Source organism: Agelaius phoeniceus, chromosome Z (genome assembly GCF_051311805.1).
Source record: "Agelaius phoeniceus isolate bAgePho1 chromosome Z, bAgePho1.hap1, whole genome shotgun sequence".
NCBI lineage: Eukaryota > Metazoa > Chordata > Aves > Passeriformes > Icteridae > Agelaius > Agelaius phoeniceus.
In genome coordinates, this window is record NC_135303.1 from 57,607,401 (window position 1) to 57,628,559 (window position 21,159).

Genomic DNA, 21,159 nt, shown 5'->3' on the forward strand with positions numbered 1-21,159 from the left:
CATATCCATCTCTTCAGTTCATATTTTTATTAACTGCTAATGCGACTAATCATGACACTTTTATTCCTATTCATGACTAATCATGACACTGGAAAGATGTGTTCTTTACCTGTCAAGTGTGATGATAACGCAATCCTACAAAATTATCTTGGCAGATGAGTAGGGGAAGAATATTGGATTAAAATTATAAATAGTTTTCAATCTTGTTAATATATCCGTATATCTGTATATTGTTAATATAATGTCAAATATGAAAGCAAGAGAAGGAAAGAAATTACAATATTTAACTGGAGTCCCATGGCCCAGTTCAATAGAAAGATTTTATTTGTAGTACCTAGTGATTTGAAGATTGCATAGATGAACCATTAATTGGCAAATGATTTAAAAATTATTTAAAATGTAATAGAAGCCTGTTTCAGTGCTTTATTCCACAGGAGAATAATAATGAGTCTTCCACTGATTAACACAAGTTTTCTTGTTTTCATTGGAAATTCATATTCGTATCCTGTTGTACAGAGAACTAATTTGTAGTACCACAGTAAAGTTTCTGGCATTTACAATTGGTTTCATTCTACTGGAATGAGTAGGTTTCAGAGCAGGGGTAGAGAGAATTCAGTTGCCAAGGAGACAGAATGCCAACCAGAGGAAAACCACAGGGAGTATCTGAATGGGGCAGCCCATAATACCTGGCTTCAGTTCACAGATACTGGCATCCAGTGGACTGTAACCAAGAGGAGAAAAAAACTTAGAAAGGACTTCAGATCGCTTTGTGAGGAGTGATTAAGGGCAGCCTTGTAATGAGATTATCAGCTGTGGACTTGCCTTCTGTTCGGAGGACAGAGCAGAGCGCAGGTCCCAAAGGCTTCCCTGCACCACTGGGGCTGGGACAGAGGATTTAACTGGCTGAAGAGGAGGCGAGGGAGGACACAAACCAGGCACTGGCTGTCTTCGCACGCACTGTAAACACACCCTGTTCGTCCATAAGAGTGAGTGTGGTGAGTCACACTGAGAACTAACTTGAGATGAACTGCCTGCGGGCTGGGAGAGTAATTGCTTGCTGTTGCTGTTGCTGTCTGCAGCCTGTGGCTCGTAACTCCTGAGGCTGAGCAGAGAGCAGCCTGGGAGCTACATGATTCGATTTACACTGTAAACTGTTGCATGTAGCTACCTACCAGTCACCCTTGAGTAGAGCATTTCTCCAATTAATTTAAGTTGAATTAAAACAGCTTTAAACTTACAGCTGGGGTTTTTGACTTTTAAAATTGATAGAACAAAATATGAATGCCCCAGCTTCTTCCAGCTTACCATTTTATTTCTAACAATAGACCAAGGAAAGAAAAATTTTATTTGCTGTCCATTATTTTCTTGTCAACATCTGTGACTTTAGCTAATGAACGAGTTATATTGGAATAAGATGTAGAGAACAAAGGCATGACTATAATATTACATTGAGGTATAACAACTACAACTCAAAAGTGAAATTCAGCAGCACACAGTCACATCAATAAACAGCTAGAGTTTTGCAAAGGTGTACCCTATTCACACCTACAGAAATATTTATTTAGTTTTGGAACATATAAAATATGTAACTAAACACACACAAGTTAGCATAAACAGCTAATTTTTCTCATCTAAGTCTACACTTTGTATATGAAAATTATGTAGTACATGAAGCATGTAGGTTTATATATATATATACACATATATATACATACACATATAAATACCTATGTATTTTTAAATGTGCTGGTAGAATTCTATTAAAAAAGAAAAATCCAAAGCCATTGAAATTGTCGGCTTTGGGTTGTTTTGTTGCTGTTGTTTTTTTGTTTTTGTCTTGTGTTTTCTTTTCTGTTCTTCTTTTTTTTTTTTCTTTTTTTCCTTCCAAGACTGGAGAAACAGACACCAATTTTTGCATTTCAGTTTTCAAGGTACTTCTGCCCTTGGATTCCATATTACTGATGATACTTTAAATATCCTGGTTGAAAAACACGGTTAAAGATAACTGCCATTCACATGATCATGTGTAGTAAAATTATCAGTTTACTGTGACAATGCAGATTTTTTGGCATAAAGTTTTCATCTTAAAAGCTCAAAAGTTTTTGGTTTTCAGTTTCATCATCTGTTTTAACCTGTCTCAGCAAAGGTATGCACAACTGTGTTTACATTGGAAGGTAGATACTAATATAATGTCCAAGGAAAATCTTCCTTAACTTTTCTCGAAATTGGGTTTTAGCTGCTGCAAAACAGTGCTTGTTTTCAGAACTCTAAATCTTTATTCTATGCAGAATAACACCTGGTGATAACCTACTGGTTTCAACAGCTGGGTTGTGATTACCTGAGGGCATTAATCATTACAGCTGGTTGGAGATGTGTTTTTCACACTCCAGAAACACAGATCTATGTCAGAGCTTTTTCTGTTGATTGAGCTTTGAAAAGTGACCTGACCACAGGTTTGAGACAAGTCAAGGCAGGACCCTATCAATTTCTCTACTCTCTGGTAGGGAACATCTCCTTAATATCCCTTGCCCTTACATTTATTTACATCCACCTGTGAGAGATCAGGTTTCATTCCAGATGTGTTTATGAGTTATACATTGAACCTAAACAAGAAGAGTCATGATATGAATTAGTACTGCTTGAGTATGTCACCATCTGACTGTTCAGATTTAAGACTGTGTGCATTGTTCTCTAAAAAAATTCTGTGCTGTAACAGAGCTAATCAAACATGAAATAGAACTGAATGTATGAATGTCCTGTTTCCTGGCTTTGTACAATTTCAATTGGTAGATATGCTGTGTAAGAACTCAAATATCAACCTACATTAATTTTATGTTTCAGAATGTACAACAGGCAAATGATTTGCTAAGAAAAATAATCAAACTGGGAAACAATAAGGATTTCTTAACAGTGAAACCTATGTTAATATGATATTTGGAGAAATAAAGCAATGGGATGCATGAGAATGTGAGAAAACTAGCTAATTGTTTGCAATAAGTCAGTGGTTTTATATTTTTCATAATGCACAAATCTAATAATCAGCAGGAGTACATTGTGCATATGTGTGTTACACATATATTTTACACAAAATACTTTTTTAACATAAAATATTTTGACAGTAAGGTATAAGAATGCATGTGTCACCCTGTGATAAAAGGAATCTTGGCTGTGTATCATCTAAAGAATAAACAGAAAAATTAAGGGCGTGAATTGTGACATTTTTTCAACTGTCCAGATAAAGGAGTAATCTAGAGCAGCCTTGCTGGCTTGTCATTGAATTTCCTTCTAATACATGGAATCAGAAAACATTTATATCTGTGGTTTGTATGTGTGTATGTTTCTGACATTCCATTCATTATTGCAAATAAGTGTGACGCAGAGGACAGAGAAGCTCAGCCAGATGAGACCTATTTGTCTTTTGTTTACAGCCAATGGCCAGTCCTTTTCCTCAAATGCTTGCTCAGGGTGGAGAGAAGCAAATAAAAAATCATGTGAATGAAGTAAAGGGTTATGTAGACTTTAATATAGATTTCTTCTGAAATGTAATGGAGCTGAGTTTTAGGTAAAAGCCTTGTTTGGTGCGAGAGAAGGCAGATTATTTAATATCTCTGACAGTCAATTTATTTTATTCAGTAGCAAATTTCTCTCTGTGATTTGTTGGGAGGAAATGCTGGTCTCTGACTTTATTCTAATAAGGAGTTTATCCAACTGGTTCAGAACATGTTCAGTGTGCAACAAGTATAAATTAATTGAAATTCAGTCATGAAATCCAATCTTGACTTCAGTACCTGTATGACTTCAGGGGACAGAAAACTTCTCTGATGGTGTTTGGGCAACAGGTGAAAATACCAGTGAATATCAGTCTTGTGAGTTACCTGATGCAGTTGTTGAACCCAGTACAGGCTAAACTGATGACTTCTGCTTGTTTTGCACACTTCAGATCTGTCCAGGAGCATGGAGCACACCACTCCTCCTTGTCTGGATTAACTCTTCCAGCTGAAGAGGCATGTCAGTCTATTGCTGTCCAAACTGATGACAGCTACCCATTTCTAACCAATACATTAGCCAGCCAGATTCTGTGTATTAGAGAATAACAGAACCAGTTAGGTCAGAAAAAACCTCTGAGATCACCATGTTCAACCTTTGACCAGACACCACCTTGTCACCAAGACCATGGCACTGAGTGCCACATCCAGTCTTTCCTTAAACACTCTGGGGATGGTGACTCCACCTCCTCCCTGGGCATACTGCCCTCTATGACTTAGTTGTGTAAGTCTTTCCTGCTCATATCTTCTTGGCAGGATTTTTTAAAAAATCCTTTTGCTTTTCAGGATTGTAGGAACTGGTTTTTTTGTGTTTTTTAGTGTGTTTTTTTGGATACAATAAATACAGAATGGTTCCATGCTTATTAACTACTTAAAAGATGAGCAGTATTCAAATGGTCCTCTTAATATACACGTTTCTAAGCAATGTTCTGTAAGGAAATTTCTTTCTTATTCTCGTAAGCATGTGAATGGTTCCACTTTTGCTAATCTTGTCTAAAATTAAAATCTTTTACATCAATATATACCAATATATATACCCACATATAAATGAATAAACATTAAAAGAACTGATTTAACTTAAGACCAAATCTTAGCTCATCATAAAATTATTATTTTTAACTAATGTTAATAACTAATACATTTTACTCACCCAAGTATGTTACTTGATAGTGTGAGACTGTGAGCTGATATATGGGTCTCCTCGAGCCAGGTCTTATAAGCTCTTGGAGATTTATATCACACCCAAGATAGCTCAGCTACCTTAGAAGGCATAAAATCAGCAGGATGGCTTCTGTGGTAGTGTTGGAAACAGAGAAGTTTTAATAAAAAGCAAAATAACAAAACTCTTTACAGAGAAAAACCAAACCAGGTGCAAGAGGTTCTTACTCCTGGTAAAACACCTCACAAAAAGTGATTAGTTCCTTTGTTTCTTCTTTTTCTACTAAATTGCTTAGGCAGGACTTTTTGGCTCCTGTCCAATTAGCTATCCTTAAGTTTGAAGTGAAGTCCCCCAGGTCTTATGAGGTGTCTTTTTACCAGATTGAACAGAGAAACTTCTGGGCCTCTTTCCTTTTTAAGGAAACAAAGGATAGTTTTGTCATTCTGTCAACAGGGAGCACATTCCTATAGTGAGCTACCTGAATTTCACTTGTGGAACACGGACATGTGAGCACAGACACTCTGTAGCAGTCAGCAGAGAGGTGGCAAGTGGAACAAGATTTGAAACCACTGTGTTAGCTGTACTGATTGAGTACACAAGGGTTCAATGCATGGAAGAGGTGCGGGCTCACTGCACATGCCGCCTCTATATTTGCAGGAGCCTGGGACATCCTAATGTCTGGTAACCATAGAAAGCAGCTGCTTTGAACAGGCTGCCAGGCATGTGTAAAATCCTGTTCATATGGACAAATCATAATTTCAATTTGTACAAAGTTTCTGGGAAAAAAAAAGGATCTCTTAAGGGAAGGTGGTGCACGTGGACTTCATGTGGTAGTCCCCTACTAAGAGTCATCTCCTCCTTTTTAGGACTTGATGTTTTGAAACACACAGTGGGGTGGTATCTTGTATGTCTTATGAATTTGAAAAGCAGTTTTCTGTGTAAAAAGGGGAAAATGTCTGATCTCTCTTAGGAGTAGGTAATTCATAGTTCCTAAAGGCTGTGTTTTGTAAAAGTTTTTGGAAATTTCATTATATTTTTAGTTGATTTCAGTTAAACTAATTGTGAGAAATTGAGCAATAGGAACAAAATTTTATCTGTTTGAAGCAGTCCATACTTGAGAAATTAGTTTATGCATTATTTGTTGGTAAGGATGACATACTTCAGATATTGTCATAATATCATCCAGTGAAAACTATTACCACTTGTGCTGCACATTCCAGGGAAGGATTTTTTTTCATAATTCAACAGTTTTTTGGTTTTTTTCCCTCTGGCATATTCCTTAAAAAAATTACACAAACAAGGAAGAGAGGAGAGTACAAGTAATCAGCTGCACCGTCCTCAGAGCAGTTCTTCAGCATTCTATGCAATGAATGTGGGTTATAAATTAGGCTGATGGAAAGAAATCCTTGCCCATAAATCTGATTTTCTTCAACAAAGAAATCATGCATGTTTTAAAAGCTCTGAGATTGCTTAAGTATTTTCTGTTAAGGATCATCTGACTGATTTATTTATTTAGACTGACATGATTCTTTGATTCTATAACATAAAATTGTTTTTATAAGGGTGGACTGCTGATCCTTCATCCGATCTTCCCATTTCATACCACAGTATTGGATATTATCATAAATTTAGGTATATCAAAGCTTAAGACAGGACTCTGCTCCTCACAGTCACCTGGAATTGTTCGTGATGAACTAGAGCCCTGACCAGTCAAAAGGAAACCCAGTAGGGTACAAGTCCTTGCCACAGGAGCATCTAATTCTCCAGACTGCCTCTCAGGAGTCGATCTGATTTTTTTCTACATGTGGTTTTACATTTCTTCATGGCAGGCTTCAGTTAGTTTTAACAGTAGGAAACACAACACAATGAAAACATTATCTTCCATTGTAATTATGACACAATCTTTAGTCTGAGTTTCCTCTTCCAAGGTTAGGCATCTAAAATAAGTTACTTACATGACAACTTTAAGATTGGCCTGATTTTCACAGCTGGCAAACACAATCTGTGTAGCCACTGTATGTTTCACAGGGCTAACTGAATTTCACAGTTTAAGAAAACAGAAGTACTGAGTTGATTTTGGAGTGGCCCACAGTGACATTGGCAGGTGCCTGAAGCTGTCTGGATTGAAATGGGGGCACAGGGGCCCTGCAGGCAGCCCTGCAGGGCTGTGCTCCAGCTGCATCTAGGCAAGCCAGCACATGGGAAATTTCTGCTTTCCTGAGCTGGATAACTCACTCACAGTTATCCCAGGAAACTCTTCACCATGATTGGTAATACGTCCTTTAAGGATATCTGGCTTTAAACTAGCTTTGTTAAGCACTGGGCTCAATGTGCCAAGTTGAATCCTTCAGTTGAATCCTTCAATTTCCTATATGTCTACGTATGGCTGCATGACAGGTGGTTGCCAACTGCAACCAAATATAAACAAACAAACCTGACAGGATCCATATCCTGTAAATAAAGTTTCAGTGGCTCTCCTGACAGTTCTTCTCCAACTTCTCTTTCATCACTTTCAAATACCTGCTCCTCTGCTTCCATGTAGGTCTTGTATTAAATATGGATCCTCTCTTACTTCGGTCCCTTGAATTTTGTAAGACAGAAATTACTCCAGTCTTGCAAAATACGGAGACAGATTGAAGTAGTTATGCAATGCATGGAGAGGGGAGCTCCTCTTCTTCTTAAAATAATAGAAATGGCATAGAAAAAATGGCATTAGAGAATATGAAAGAACTGATTTGTCTCTTTTCTTCTTCAGATGGAATGAAAATACTTGGAAGAGGCAAAAAAGAATAATCATGATAATTTCAAAAAAGTTTTTTAATCAGAGAGAAGGAAATATGTTAACAGAAACTGGTAATAAGAACCAAGAATAAAGTTTGAAGTAATATAAGACATATAAGTAACATAATTCTCTTCAGGAGAAATGCTCTTTTGTATGCTCCTAGTTTCAGGAAATAATCACACCAAGTTTGCAGCACAATGCAGGTTCAAGATTATGATGAGAAATTTAAACAGGGACTTTCTTATCTGGGTGTATATTTGCCATGTGAAAGCAGCTATAAAACCTATCACCTTGTCCTGTGTGACTCCTTTGGGATGAATGGACAGTTTAAGCTGCAGTCTGGTTTGTTGCAGAATACAGAAGGTGTTCCATGAATAAATCTAGTTTTTCCCTAACTGTAATCTGTATTTTCAAGGCAGTTTGACCGCTATGAACCTTGAGTTGCAAGTGAGATCTCTGGTGGCTCCTGCTACACAGCAGTAGCTTTAATTGTAAACCACTAGAGAAAAAAGTGAAGAGTTGAAACTAAAACAATGTCTTTTGCCTTCTCTTTTATGTCACCCTTAGGAAAAGTAAAAGAATGTAAGATGGTGTTACTTACCTATTTCTCAGAAGAATTGTAAAGGGATTTTAAGTTGCATTTGGAGGACCTTTTTCAAACTCCATATATTCAAACTCTCCCTTTGTTAAAATTTTCTTCAAATCTTGCTATTTTCCAGAGGTTTTTCCTTTGACAACTTATACATTATTTCCTTTTATTTCCTTTGATTTTTCTAAAGCATTCAAAATTACATTGAAACATCATCAACAGTAGTAATGTTTAAATATTCTGCGTTTAATATTTATTTATGGTTTTCCAAAAGTAAAGCTGACTCAGCCTTTAAATGGTGTTATGTGTAGATCTCTATGCCTATAGAACCTATGAAGGTGTTTTTAAAGACACCTGGAAGAATGCAGGGTTAGCTTGGTTTTTGTTTGTGGGTCTCTTGGTCTTTGTTAGTTGGCCAGCTTTTTCTTGGTCTGTCTGGAATGTGTGAAGCTCAGTTTCTGCAGAGATGCCACTCTAGGTGCCATTAAAATACTTTTTAGTAACCACAGAAGACAAGTGAGGGCTTGGATATCCTTCAGTCTTAGACTATGGCTACAGCATTTCCTTTCAGATTGTGAGGACTTAATTCAAATATGAAAGCATTATTATTGTCATTAAGGTCAAAATGTGTTATAAAAGCCATTCACAGCTAACTTTAAAAATGCAGTCAGGTGTTGTTACTCTCACAGGAATATTTTTGTACTTCAGGATACTATATTCATGTTATACTAATTCATAACGGCTGTTGTTATTCACTTTTATATGCTGTCCATTACTTTTTCAAAATTTCAGCTCTCATAGACTTTTTTACAGCATTGTGATATAGTTATTTTAAGTAGTGTATTATGTTTTTATTAAATGACATAGCACAGAAACTCACGAAGAGATTTTTAATAAAATAATGTGTTTTATTTAAATATAACTTTTTAAAATTTATCATGAAAGTAAGAATAATCATGAAAAGCTATGGTACTGCTACAATAGATCATTTAACAAATTGTTAAGAGCATAAATTTTTCTGTTGCTCTGGATTGCTTGTGAATAGTTTTTATTTTTTTTCTTTTTTTTCCTCCCTCAGATTGCTGTGTTCAAAATTACCTACTGGTTCATCCTTAGTTTTGATTGAAAGTTATTAGTTCACACAGACTATTTGAAATTAGAGCTGTCCTTACTTTTACTGAAGACAGTCACATGAATGTTTTTCCTCCTGCATCAAGTGGGGGAACTCGATGGCCTCTTTGTGCTGAGAGAAACCCCAGGAGTCAGCAGAGCGCATTCAACTGTCATACAGCTATAAAGTGGAATGAAATATAATATCCCAAAGCTTTTAGTCATATAGTATGGTCAGCTAAAGCACTTAGACATCACCATGGCTAGAGCCTAGTTCAGTGCAGCTGAGCGTGAGCTGAGCTGTTATTTGTGTACGGCTGTTTCAGAAATCAGGTGCTTTTGGAAGAGGGTCAGACTGTCACCAAACGCATTTATGTTACAAACACAGAATTAACTTTTCATAGGAGTTCTTGAGTATTTACTTAGAGGCAACTTCGTCTGTAGAAAAAAAAAATCATTGGAATACTTATTTTTGTATCTTCTCCGGTTGTGTAAATATTGAGGAAGCCTCATATCAAGCCTGTTAATGGATTCAGGCTCATCAGAACACGTTATTTTTCTTCATGCTTTGGGGACAGGTGAAAAGCAACTCTCTTTTAATAACAACCCTTTAGTGGAAGAAATGTTCAATAGAATTAATTCTCTTTTTTCCTGACTGATTTTATACTGTGTTGCTGAGATGAATTGTCTTTTCTGCAATTTCCATGCTAAGAAAAGAAGATTCCTTAAATTGGTAGAAATGAAAAATTAGTGTGGCTTTATAACTCTGTGATTATTTTATGGTTTGTTTTACTTTTCTTCTCTGAGTCATGTAACTTTAATCTCTTTTCATTTAAATCCCCCATTAATTTTGTTTTATGTTTCCTGGATGTTTCCTTTTTAGAAGATCCTTTAGGAAGGCTTTACTACATCTGCATTTTTGTCCACCTCTCCAATATTTTATGGCAATATTTTTTGGTCATTGTAATAAGTAATAACTTAAGGGTTTTTATTACACTTATTTTATTTCTCTCATGATAAAAAATTAACCCTCCTTAGGTGGAGAAAGGTGAAATTGGCCATGTTCACAATTATTCAGCATTTAGGTTTGAACTATTGTCAAAGAGTGATGTATTCAGGAAGTAAATTCTAATAGGATTATAATCTCAAATGTTATTCTGACCTTTTATAAATAAAAAGGCCTACACAGGTAATTTTTCTGCTCTTGTAAATTAAAGAAAAAGGCTGTTCTCTGGCACTGACGTCAGTGGACATGGCAGTGTCTACCTTATTATTGAACTGGATGTGCCTTCCAAAACAGAGTGGCCACATTAAAACTGGATTATCCCATCTCCCAAACAGTGTTCATTGAGACAGAATCATGGGAGATGCTAGCTGTGCTGCAACCAACGCCAGAGGCTGTTCTAAACAATAGAACAGCATAGGTAGGTGAATTTCAGTGTCTTTGTCTGGGAACAGACACTTACAGAATCATTAGTTGCAGTTAAGGGGACTGACAGATACCATCAGGTTTTGTCTGGGAAAGCATTAATTTTCTTCACATGGCTAGCACAGAGCTGTGTTTTCCATTTGTGCTGAAAACAGGGTTAATAACATAGAAATTGTTAAAGCTGAGCAGAGCTTACACAGAGTGAAGGCTTTCTCTGCTTTTTTGTACGGCCTCACTGGTGAGGTCTTCAGGGGTGTCTAGGACTTATGAGGGCAAACAGCCAGGACAGGTGACCCCAACTGACCAAAGGGATGTTCATATGACATCATGCTCAGTATATAAAGGAAGAAGAAGGGGTGTTTGGAGTGATGGCGTTTATATTTCCAGGTCACTTTATGTGTAATGGCGCTCTGCTCTCCTGGAGATGGCTGAACACCTGCCTGCCCTTGGGTAGCAGTGAATGAATTCCTTGTTTTGCTTTGCTTGTGTGTGTGGCTTTTGCTTTCCCTACTAAACTGTCTTTATCTCCACCCATGAGTTTTCTCACTTTTATGCTTCCAATCTGTCCCTGATGCTGCTGGTGGAGGAGTGAGTGAGTGGCTGCGTGGGGATTGGCTGCTGGCTCGGGTTAAAGCTTGTCCCCATCCAAAATTGTTGTCAATGGGGCATTGACCAGTCGTTATGATGTTTTCCCCAGGAATATTGCCCAGAAGGCTCGAAATGTAGGAATGTCCAATGGCCCTATGGGCACTGAGCTGCTCAAAAGCAAACATCCCTCTTGGGATTCACAGGTAAGACATTCTTCCCTCGTTCTTTTAAGGCCTGCCCTGTTGATGGTGCACAGAGTTTGCCTAACATGAATAGCAGAATTGATGTGAAACAGTGGCAGACACTTTTGCTAGGATAAAGTAGGAAGAAGTACTGAATATGTGTGTCTTGTTTAAGGAGGAACCTGAAGGTAAGAGCATTGCACACTAGATTGGAAATGAATTCCGTCTTCCTCTCTGTCTGAACAGATTTAAGTATTTCTTGCTCTAGCTAAGTAAATATCTTTCTGACTGTCTTACAGCTGCTCAAGTGATTGAGTAGATACCATTTAGTCAGAATCTGTGAAAATAATGTACGATTTTTTGGATCAGACAGAGAGAAATAAAAGATGTATTAGAGATCAACTGGCATATGGAAAGTTGTCATCTAGCATTTTCACCAAAGTCTATTTTTGTCTAGTTATAATGCACTGTAAAACATAGATGCTTGGCACAGTGGCTTTGAGCAGCTGTGTGCTTCTCAATTCCATCACTGTCTCCAGTATCTTTGTGGTTAGGGCACTTGCATGAGGAAAAAGAAAGGTAACCCTAATTTCCTTCAGGCAAGGCAGTGATTTAAACTTGAATCTTCTGCTTCTGGGGAAATGTTCCAAAACACTGAGCAAGAAAGGGAGATAGGTAGAGGGTGAAACAGTGACGATTGTGTTTGCAAGGGAAACCTGGACCTTGCTGTGTTTTTGAAGGAGCTTTGGCATCATTTTGCAGAAAAAGGTCAAAGCTAATCCTGACTGGAAGGAGGCATGTCTGTTTGACCTAAAACTGTTTATCTCTCCCTCAAAAGGACACTTATATCCTCTGTTTTCAGCAGTGCTCATTGTTAACAGGATTTGCACATGGGGAATTGCATTTTGAGATGTCCATTTCTTTGAGAACAAAGAAGCTTCATCAGTGGTTTTGACTATTAGAATTGAAAAAACTATATAAACTATATAAACTATATAGACTACCCAAATCAAGGAAGGCTTCCCATAAACAAAATGAAATTTGTAAGTATTTTGTAAGTAATCATACGATTCATAAGTAATCGTATTGCTAGCTGCTTATGTTATTCAAAAACACTACAGATTTTGAGAATTGGCAATATAATATGTCTTTAGAACAGACTTCTAATGTTATTTTTTGGGGGCTGGAGAACATTAGACCAGCATGAAAGTGATAGCTAACATGTCCAAACTAGGCCCATCAGTCATAATCAGTCATTTCAGCATCTCCCTGGCTATTCAGTTGATTATACAGACAAGCTTTTTAAAAAGACTGCCAATACTTAATAATTTCTGCAAGAGCACCTTGGGTACTTTGATATTTAAATATCAAGGATCACTTTTGTCTTTTTCAGGCTGAAGATACTTCACCTGAAAGTTTTATACTTCATGATCTGGAGTCATCATCTGAAGTTTGTTAAAGTGTTATAATACCATAAGAGTCTTTTAAACCTTCATTGTCTGGACTGCTAAATGTTTACAAGAATAAAAAAAAAATCTGTATATCCTGAGAAACATTTTTGGCTTTTAAATGTACCTCTTCTTAGACAAAGAACTTTTATTGTCACTTTTTGTGTCATTTTATCACAAAGTCAAAGCACAAAATTGTGTTCTCTCAAAATATAATTTTTAAATTTCTTGGACTAAGTTTTTAAAGACATAGATTATGCCTTTTTGAGGGTGAATCACATTCAGTAGTATTAAAATTATGCAGCAGGGAATGAGAGCATGCAGAAATGTTCTATGATCTGTCCAGACTTGGCATTTAATATGTGCACCTATCCTATGTGTTTCACACAAAGTGCATGCCAGGATAGAACCAGGTAAACAGTTAGTTTAATGCCATCAAAGCACAGTTCAATGCATCAAAGCAAAGAAAATGCCATCTAAGTAATAAAGAGTGCAAAGGAAGACACTTTGGCAGTAAGAGAATGGCAGAAAATGGAAACCACTAGGAAAAACCACTACCACAGCCCATCTCATGGAGAACTCCCAGACTCTGCTCTGCACACCATCACCCTCCTCTCCTTGTCCTTCATGTGCCTGTGCACACTGTGCTTCCCTTCCTGATGGCAGGGGTGATGAAGAGGTCCTGGCCAAGTAGGTACCAAAGGTACAGATGGAGTGCCACACTGGAATTGTGATGCTTTGAGATCTATAGTGATTTGTAGAGATGGTAAAGTTTGTGCTGGGGGGGCGGGGGGTGAAGAAATTGGAGTAGGTTTATATAATTAGTTTTCAGTTGTGATGCCTGTGTATGATATGAACTGTTTTCAATATCACTGGTTGATTCTATTTTATTTATGCTCTCTTGATATCATGTGTTTTCCAAGTAGATCGCACAATTTATGCTCAACTGCTTAAATTGTCCTAATGTAAAACAGAAAAAGGTGAGTAAGAGAGTAATTGCAACTACAGAGGGATAAATTTCCTTTCTTAGCCAACCCTAATGCTGGGAAATTTAGTTAAAGTGTGCAGAAACTATCCAAAATATACATTCTGTCCTCAGCAGATCAGAATAGTATGGATGACACTGTAGATAATGCCCAAGTCCACAAACAATAATGATGAAAAGTAAATCAATGAATAATTGTTCCAATTTATGTTCTATTTCCTAACTTTTAAATGCTGGATATTCCAAGTTAAAAATCTTCCTTTAATACGTATGTAAGGTTCCTAAGACAACATATAGAGAGGGATGGGAAGAGGGCTGTTATTTCAGGCATTGAATCTGACTGGAGCAGAGTACTCCAGCTTTTTTGGGCTTTTGCATAGCTCTGCATAGCTCTGCATAGCATAGAGACCACATGTATTCAAATAGCATTTCCAGGTTCCATAGTTTATCCCAGTGGTCAGCTCAGCTCCTTTGCTTCTTTGCTTCCTGAGACAATAGGTCTTGATATCATGTGTTGCCAGCCTTTCTTTTCTGACTTACCTGTCTCTTCCAATCTGTAATATTTAACCTGTCTCTATAACAGTGTCAAAATCCACTTTTTCCCACTCAGTAAAATAGGACACTTTAGTAGTGATACAATTAATCCTTTCTTGTTCATCTGTTGCCTTAGGTCTCTCTAAAGTTCCTAAGAATGATTTAATTTTCTCTTCTACCTCTTCAGCCAAATAAATGCTTGGGCTAGCTTGTGAGTTTCATGGCACAGTGAAGCAAAACAGATGATAGACTGAAAATTGAAGGCATGGCATACCTGTATCTTCAGTATCTTATGCATGAATTAAAAACTTCTCTTATGAATTTAAGACTACTATGCCACATAAACAGTGCCTTGTATTTGCATATTTATTTAATTTAGAGCTGGATTTGAAGAGCAGGTCATTCTAAGAACAGAGACATGATTTCAGAAGAAAGCATGCCATTTGCCTGCTGGTAATCCTGGTCTCACCACTCTTTGGTCCATTAAGACCATTCTTTGGTCTTAACAAATAAACCATTTATTATCTTTGTGTGGTTGTGTCAGAACTATTCAACTGACCCATGTCCTGCCAAGCAAGCATGGGCTGTGTAGTATCATGCATCATTGCAAGCATGATCTGTTTTGCAGCATATACCTATGCCACGGCAGTGCTAAATGATACACTGTGCTTCATGCCAGTGCCTGAGATTTGTGTGACAAAACTTCTCTAACAGAAAAAAGATAAGGAAAAAAGGGCATGTCCAAAGTCTATGCCCTCTGCTTAGCAGCCCAAGGTAGTGACTATAAGTAAAGATACACACAAGAGTACGTTACAGAGTGGGTAGGATAGCTGACCAATGTCAACTCATAACTCTGCAGCCACAAAAAAAAAGGCAAAAAAAAAAGCAAAAACAAAGCAAATAAGCCATAAATAAAGCAAATAAGCCATAAATAAAGCAAATAAGGTGAGCACCCTGTCTGGCTAGTCAGACACAATCAGACCTGGATGAGGCTGCTCCAGTTCACCTCATAAACTTGTCCACTCTGAAAGCCAAATGTCCCAGCCCCTATAAAGAGAGCTGGGTTCTATATACAAGACAAGTTTCTCTCTTTTGATGGCTGAACTACCCTTCATCAACCCCTTAAAGGTTCCATGATACACTTTAGTTATAAAAAATTGGTGGATAAATAAAAGACCATAGAACAGGAAGAATAACTTTTGTTAAATTAATTCTGTTTTACTAAACACTAAGAAACTGATGATGAGCAACTTTACCATTATTAGTAGTTTTGCAACTGTGTGGTGGAAACGTATTAAAATGTGTAAAATCACAAATTTAAGTCTTTCTGCTATCTTATATTTTAAAGCTAAAATTTAAATTTCAAATTGCTTAACAGATACATTTCCTTAAAGTGTGGGGAACATTTTACAAAACTCTTTACTCTCTAGAGAAAGACTGCTGGCTGTCTGCCTAATCCTGATGGATTAATAATCAAAAGCTGCAAAAAATGAAAAAAAAAATCCCTTTGAGGCATTCTACATCTTAGGCAAAGGAACGATAGTTCCCATTTACAGTATGTGCTTTATTCTGAGGAGAGGTAAGATGGACTATTTGTGCTTTGCTAGATCCCATAATTAGGCTGTTTTGGTCAATAAGGAAATGCTGCTTTGACCATCAGATTTGTAGTCTGTTTATCACAACTGTGACATAACACAATTTACATTTGCAGATAGACATTAACAAGAATAAGTGCAGAGAAATAAATAATAATTTTCAAATATCCCTTAGATTCAAATGGAATCTGAGTCTTGAATTTGACTTCAACAAGGAAAACATCTTGACTTCTGTCAAGAAAGACACGTTCTTCACAAAGCACTGAAAAGCTGCCTCCTCTAGTTGATTGATTTGAATAAAGCTTTTGCATTTTCAGTTTAAGATGGGATTTTAACAGTCCACATTTCTAAATCACCGCTGGTGAGACATCTGTGAGCACATACCCACAAGGTATAATTCCAAGACTATTCGTGCCAGAGAGAATTTATCTGTTCAAACTTTGTGTTATCATGTGGCTTCTGGGTCTTCCATGAACGTGAAGAGTATTTTTATTATGTTGGAAAACGGCAGTTAGGTTTAACACCTTATACGGTGACCGCTCAGTGTCAGGACTCACATTTGAGTGCTGCAGGGGGGTGAGACATGTGTTTTTACCCTACGTTGCTGTCTGTAGTTACCTGTGCCGTTTGTAACATGCTGGGCCCGAGGGGAGCCCCGTGCCCTTACACTCCGTGAGGAGGGTGCGCCGGGGGCGCCGGCAGCCCGCCCCGGGACCTGCCCCGGCCAGGAGCCGCCACCTGCGTTCCGCCTCCCGGCCGTGCCCGGCCCCGCGGGGCGCCGGGGCGGAGCGGGACCCGGCCCGCCCCGCCGAGCCGCAGGTAGGGCAGTGGCCCACACCGTCCCATCGCGTTCTGCCCGCGGTCGAGTCTCCGCGCCCCCGGCGCTGGCCGATGGATCCCGAGGCGTCCGGGGACGAGCTGTCTCGCCTGCGCGCCCTCTTCCTGGCGTGCGACGCCAGCGGCTCGGGCCGCATCGAGCGGGAGGACTTCGCTGCTCTCTGCGCCGAGCTGAGGGTGCAGCCGGCCGAGGCCGAGGCCATCTTCCAGCGCCTCGACAGCGACCGCGACGGGGCCATCACCTTCCCGGAGTTCGCCCGAGGCTTTCGCGGCGCCACGCGGCCGCAGCCCGCTGGCAGCGAGCCGGGGGGCGAGGACATGGAGGAGGAAGAGGCATCAGCGGTTTGGGTCGCCGCGGGGCTGGAACAACCCTGGAAGGACTTCGAGGTGCGGCTCGGAGACGAGGCGAGGTACATCCCCAGGTAAGGTCCGGACCCGCCCGCTCCGTCCCACGCCGACCCCGGTGGGGGGAGCGGGCCCGCGGCCCCGGGGTCGGCGGGCTGGGCCATGGGCACCTCGGCCCCGCCGCTGCCGAGCTGGCCCCGCCGTCCTGCGGGGCGGGAACGGCTCTCTCTCCTGGCGGAGCCGCCGCCGGCGCTGATGCAATCCCAGCTGGGGAGCGGCCGAGGAGGCTGACCCCTCGCCCCCGTGCCTGCAGGTGCAGAGAGCTCTCCGCACACCTGCCTCTCGGCTGCGGTGGTTTCCAGCGGTGTTCTTCCAGCCTGCAGCTGCTCCTGGCTCCCTCTGCTCTGTTATGCCAGCGACCCACGTGGGAAAGTCTGGCTGCTAGAACGCAGGAGATGTGAAGTTCTGCTGGCTCCGCAAGAACTTTCTCCTCGTGTTGTTCCCCGACCGGCCCCCAGCATTTTTCTTTTAGCCCAGTCAGTCTTTTCCTGGTAAAGGCTGACCAGCAACATCGTTGCCTCCACATTAACGGTGTTGGTAAATATTGCCCTCTATGGGATGAGCTCCCTGAAGTTTGTGAGAGTCTTTGTCCCCGGTCTCAGTGAAATGAAGACAACTGATGGTAGCTGCGTTGGAGAGTAAACCCATTCACCACGGGTCTGTCAGTACGCGGCTGGTTCTAGTGTACAGAGACACATTTTGGTGACTCTCAGGAATCTCCCTGAAAGCTGAGGTGGTCAAAATGAATTTGAAAATGTTGGCCATAGAAAGTACAGAGTGGTTCTGCTTAATTTTAAAATTGTAATTTATGATGGAAAATAAGTAATCTGAGTTTCAGGACTTGGCAGCTAGTCAAGAGAGGTTAAGAAAGTAATGCACTTGAATATAGATAGCTCCATGTTTTTTCTATATAGTGCTCTTTAAATTCCTACCTATACCAATTTGGTTCCAGCCACATTAAAAATATTTTGGATTATGAGGCGAAAATTTTCTTCAGAAAATTTTTCAGTTAACCTACTAGTCATGTGTAAATCCAGAGTAAATTTTCTTTTCTTTGTGGACTAATACACTTTAGTCTTATTGGACTGCCCCATTTCAGACAGGTTAGTATTTTTGTACAGGTTTTAATTTGTTCATGGTGCTTTCCTAGTTAGACACTTGCTTTCTAAAGGACAAAAGACTGTTTGAAAGCTTGCAGACACAGTTAATAACCTGAACTCAGAAACTCAGTAGGAGCTGGAAAAAAATCTGACTCACGAGCAGTGGTAACTTGTGAAAGCATCTGTCTCCTCTTGGTAATAGTTCCGTTTCAGTATCTTGGTTACTGTTTGCAGCAGCAGTTTCAGTATAGTCTGTGTCTAAAAGGATAATAGGAAGGGGAACAGCTTTAATTGGCTCCACTATGCAGACACATCTGGTAATTTTGCTAAATTCATCATGACATAATGTAATTTGTGTTATGGTTCTTTTATGTAAAAACTGAAAACTAAGTTTTGATGGTTAAATACTATCAGGTAGGCAGTAATTTGATGTAAATGTTTCTTATTCAGGTTCAGATTTGAACATCCTTCACAGTTGGCTGTATTTATTAGATTTGTGTCAGTGTCAACTGAAAAACAATGTGCCCTTTGTTTTTTTTTTTCTCTCTCATCCTGAAGTGCTAGGAGCAGGTGTGTTCTACAGCTCAACTTTTTTCCAGTTGTAGTCCATGTCTTTTTTTGTTGAAATGTACGTGTAAGGTTTTTTTCCCATGTGAGTAGTCCCACTAAAATCATTAGGACCACTTACATGAGTAATAAATAAATTGAAATTCTTGGAGAATTTCAGTAGAAGAATATAACAAAATCAAGTGAAGTACAAGCTGGACTTCAAAAAAGATATTTATCTTTTTGTTTAAATGATTTAATTTGTTTTAGTTGTTTGTCACTTCAAGTTTTTGTTAAGGAAAGGGCAGTACTTTGAAAACTAGAACAGGCTTGGAACACACCTGAATCTTTAGTGCTATAAAAGAGTTGGCATTCTTATGCCAACTTTATTTATTGCTCTTCCTAGATTTGTTGTGACATTGACATCTGTGAGAAAAGTAATTACAAAGGAGAAACTCCTCAAAGCCAGATGAGTGCAGTTGGGAGTCCATGTTTTTTAATCTCAGTTGTGTAGTTTTTATATTTTGGCGTTCAGTTCCTCAAAATGCTCTGCCTTGTGGCCGCAGGCTATGGCACAAGACTGTGGCCAGCAATACATTGGCACATGTGCTTTGATGCTGTTGGGGTTTATATAGAGAGAAACAAGGCATAGCAAATGGAAGTAGAGAGGTAAGGATTGAATTCAGGAGAAAATGACACAGTAAACATCTGTGGTCTCTGTCCCTCCTCAGCTTGAGTGGAAATCATGGAACCCATGGAAATCAAAGGGAAAATGTCCATGATGCACATGGTTCTGTCTCCGTTGTTTCTGAAACTGGAAGTTCAGTTTCTGTGACTGAACTTTTAGAAGACCTAAATTCCCTCCATAACGAGGTGTGAAACCCAGTAACAGATCTATACCTTGCCCCAGTCCTCAGTGTAGTAGCAGGCATTTAATGCTGAATTGTTTACTGCCATATACTAAAATAAGCGTATATTAAAATAAGCATATTTTGAATTTAATTACTTCTTTGGAAAAGATAATTTTATTATGGGATGGATCATAGCTCTGCTGTTTGGTGTATCAGTTGCACAGTCCTTTAAGATTATACTTCAAAATATTCAAGTCTGTGCTGAAGCTGTGGTTTTATTTTTTGCAGTTAAACAGGCAGAGTCACATTAAAGAGTCTCTTTACAGCCTTTCTCCTTTCCTCCTCACTTGAACAGATTTTTTGTACTAAATTAAGTTAGATTTCTTGGTTAGGTGTTTACTGTGAGTCAAAGTATGTTTGCCTTAGCCTTTACTTGTGCTTGGTGGGCAGTTTGCCTCTAGGGAAAATAATGGTGGAAGGTCTTTGCAGGCTGATAACCTAATATGTGAATTCAGACTTTAGTGGAATTTTACAGAGGGTTGTTTCTGTTGTTTTTTTTTCTTCTTGTTACTGTTTTGATTTGTTTGTTTTTAATTTAATTTAAAATGCAGCTACCCTTCTGCATTGTTACATTTAATCAGGAATAGTGAGTAATTAAACACAGAATCATGCAGTGCCTTTAGTTTATATGTATTTATAGTGAATTGCCAGTTGGAGATCTGTTTTATTGAGAAGTCAACCATGTTCATTAGTTTATTCTTCTAGGAAGTATTTGCAATGGTACAGGAGTGGATGAAAAAGAAACGTACCTTTTTGGTGCTCCAGACAGTGAGTGCTTCAGTGCTCTGCTGCACTGGAAATGTTTAGCCCTCGATGGTGTTACTGGACTGTTGCATTCTTTCTTGTGGCCAATCTCAGTTTGAATTTCAGTGGCAAGACTAAAAGGTTCCCTCCATGCTCTTAATAGACAGTTGTTTTCCCTTAAGTGTGTGGGAATGTCTCCCTAATGGAAATCCTTTTCCACTCTTCAGTTTGAGCAAGGAATAATCTAACATCCTTTGACACTACAAGAAAAATCTGGTACTTACGAATGCTGTGGCATTTCTCTCTCTATAAATAACAGGCAAATAACTTCCTGGAAAACAGATTTTTAAATTTCAATGTCAAAGACTTCAGTCAGGAAGAACAAAGGCTTGGGACTGTCAAAAAGACTAAGCCCTACCAGGAAACTTTTGTGCAATATTTGGCCAATTGGATAACCTTATTGGAAAATGAACTAAATTAATTAGAGCATGAATGGGTGGATTAATCTGAAGCAGAAAGTTTATATCCCTGTTTCGAGTTAAATCTGCTGCCACTGAGAGGCCTCATACTCCATTGCTTTGCTATTTAGTCTTTGTTTTATTTGTGTGCCTTGTACTTTCAGCCAAGCTGACTATTCATCAGACTCAGATTTCAGTGCTGCCTGATTGTG

At 39.0% G+C, this 21,159-nt stretch overlaps 1 protein-coding gene and 1 long non-coding RNA gene across 2 annotated transcripts in view; both read left to right on the plus strand.

The window, feature by feature from the left end:
• The first annotated feature begins 646 nt into the window (after nucleotides 1-646).
• Nucleotides 647-12,903, plus strand: LOC143692173 (uncharacterized). Its single transcript, XR_013180029.1, has 3 exons — nucleotides 647-995; nucleotides 11,312-11,405; nucleotides 12,778-12,903. It is a non-coding gene; the product is annotated as an uncharacterized LOC143692173 (long non-coding RNA).
• Nucleotides 12,904-16,783: 3,880 nt separating this feature from the next.
• Nucleotides 16,784-21,159, plus strand: part of RASEF (RAS and EF-hand domain containing) — a 32,509-nt gene continuing 28,133 nt past the window's right edge. The window contains exon 1 of the mRNA XM_054652623.2: nucleotides 16,784-17,205. Coding sequence (XP_054508598.1) covers nucleotides 16,838-17,205 — 368 coding nt within the window. The 5' untranslated portion in view covers nucleotides 16,784-16,837. The remainder of the gene's footprint in view (nucleotides 17,206-21,159) is intronic.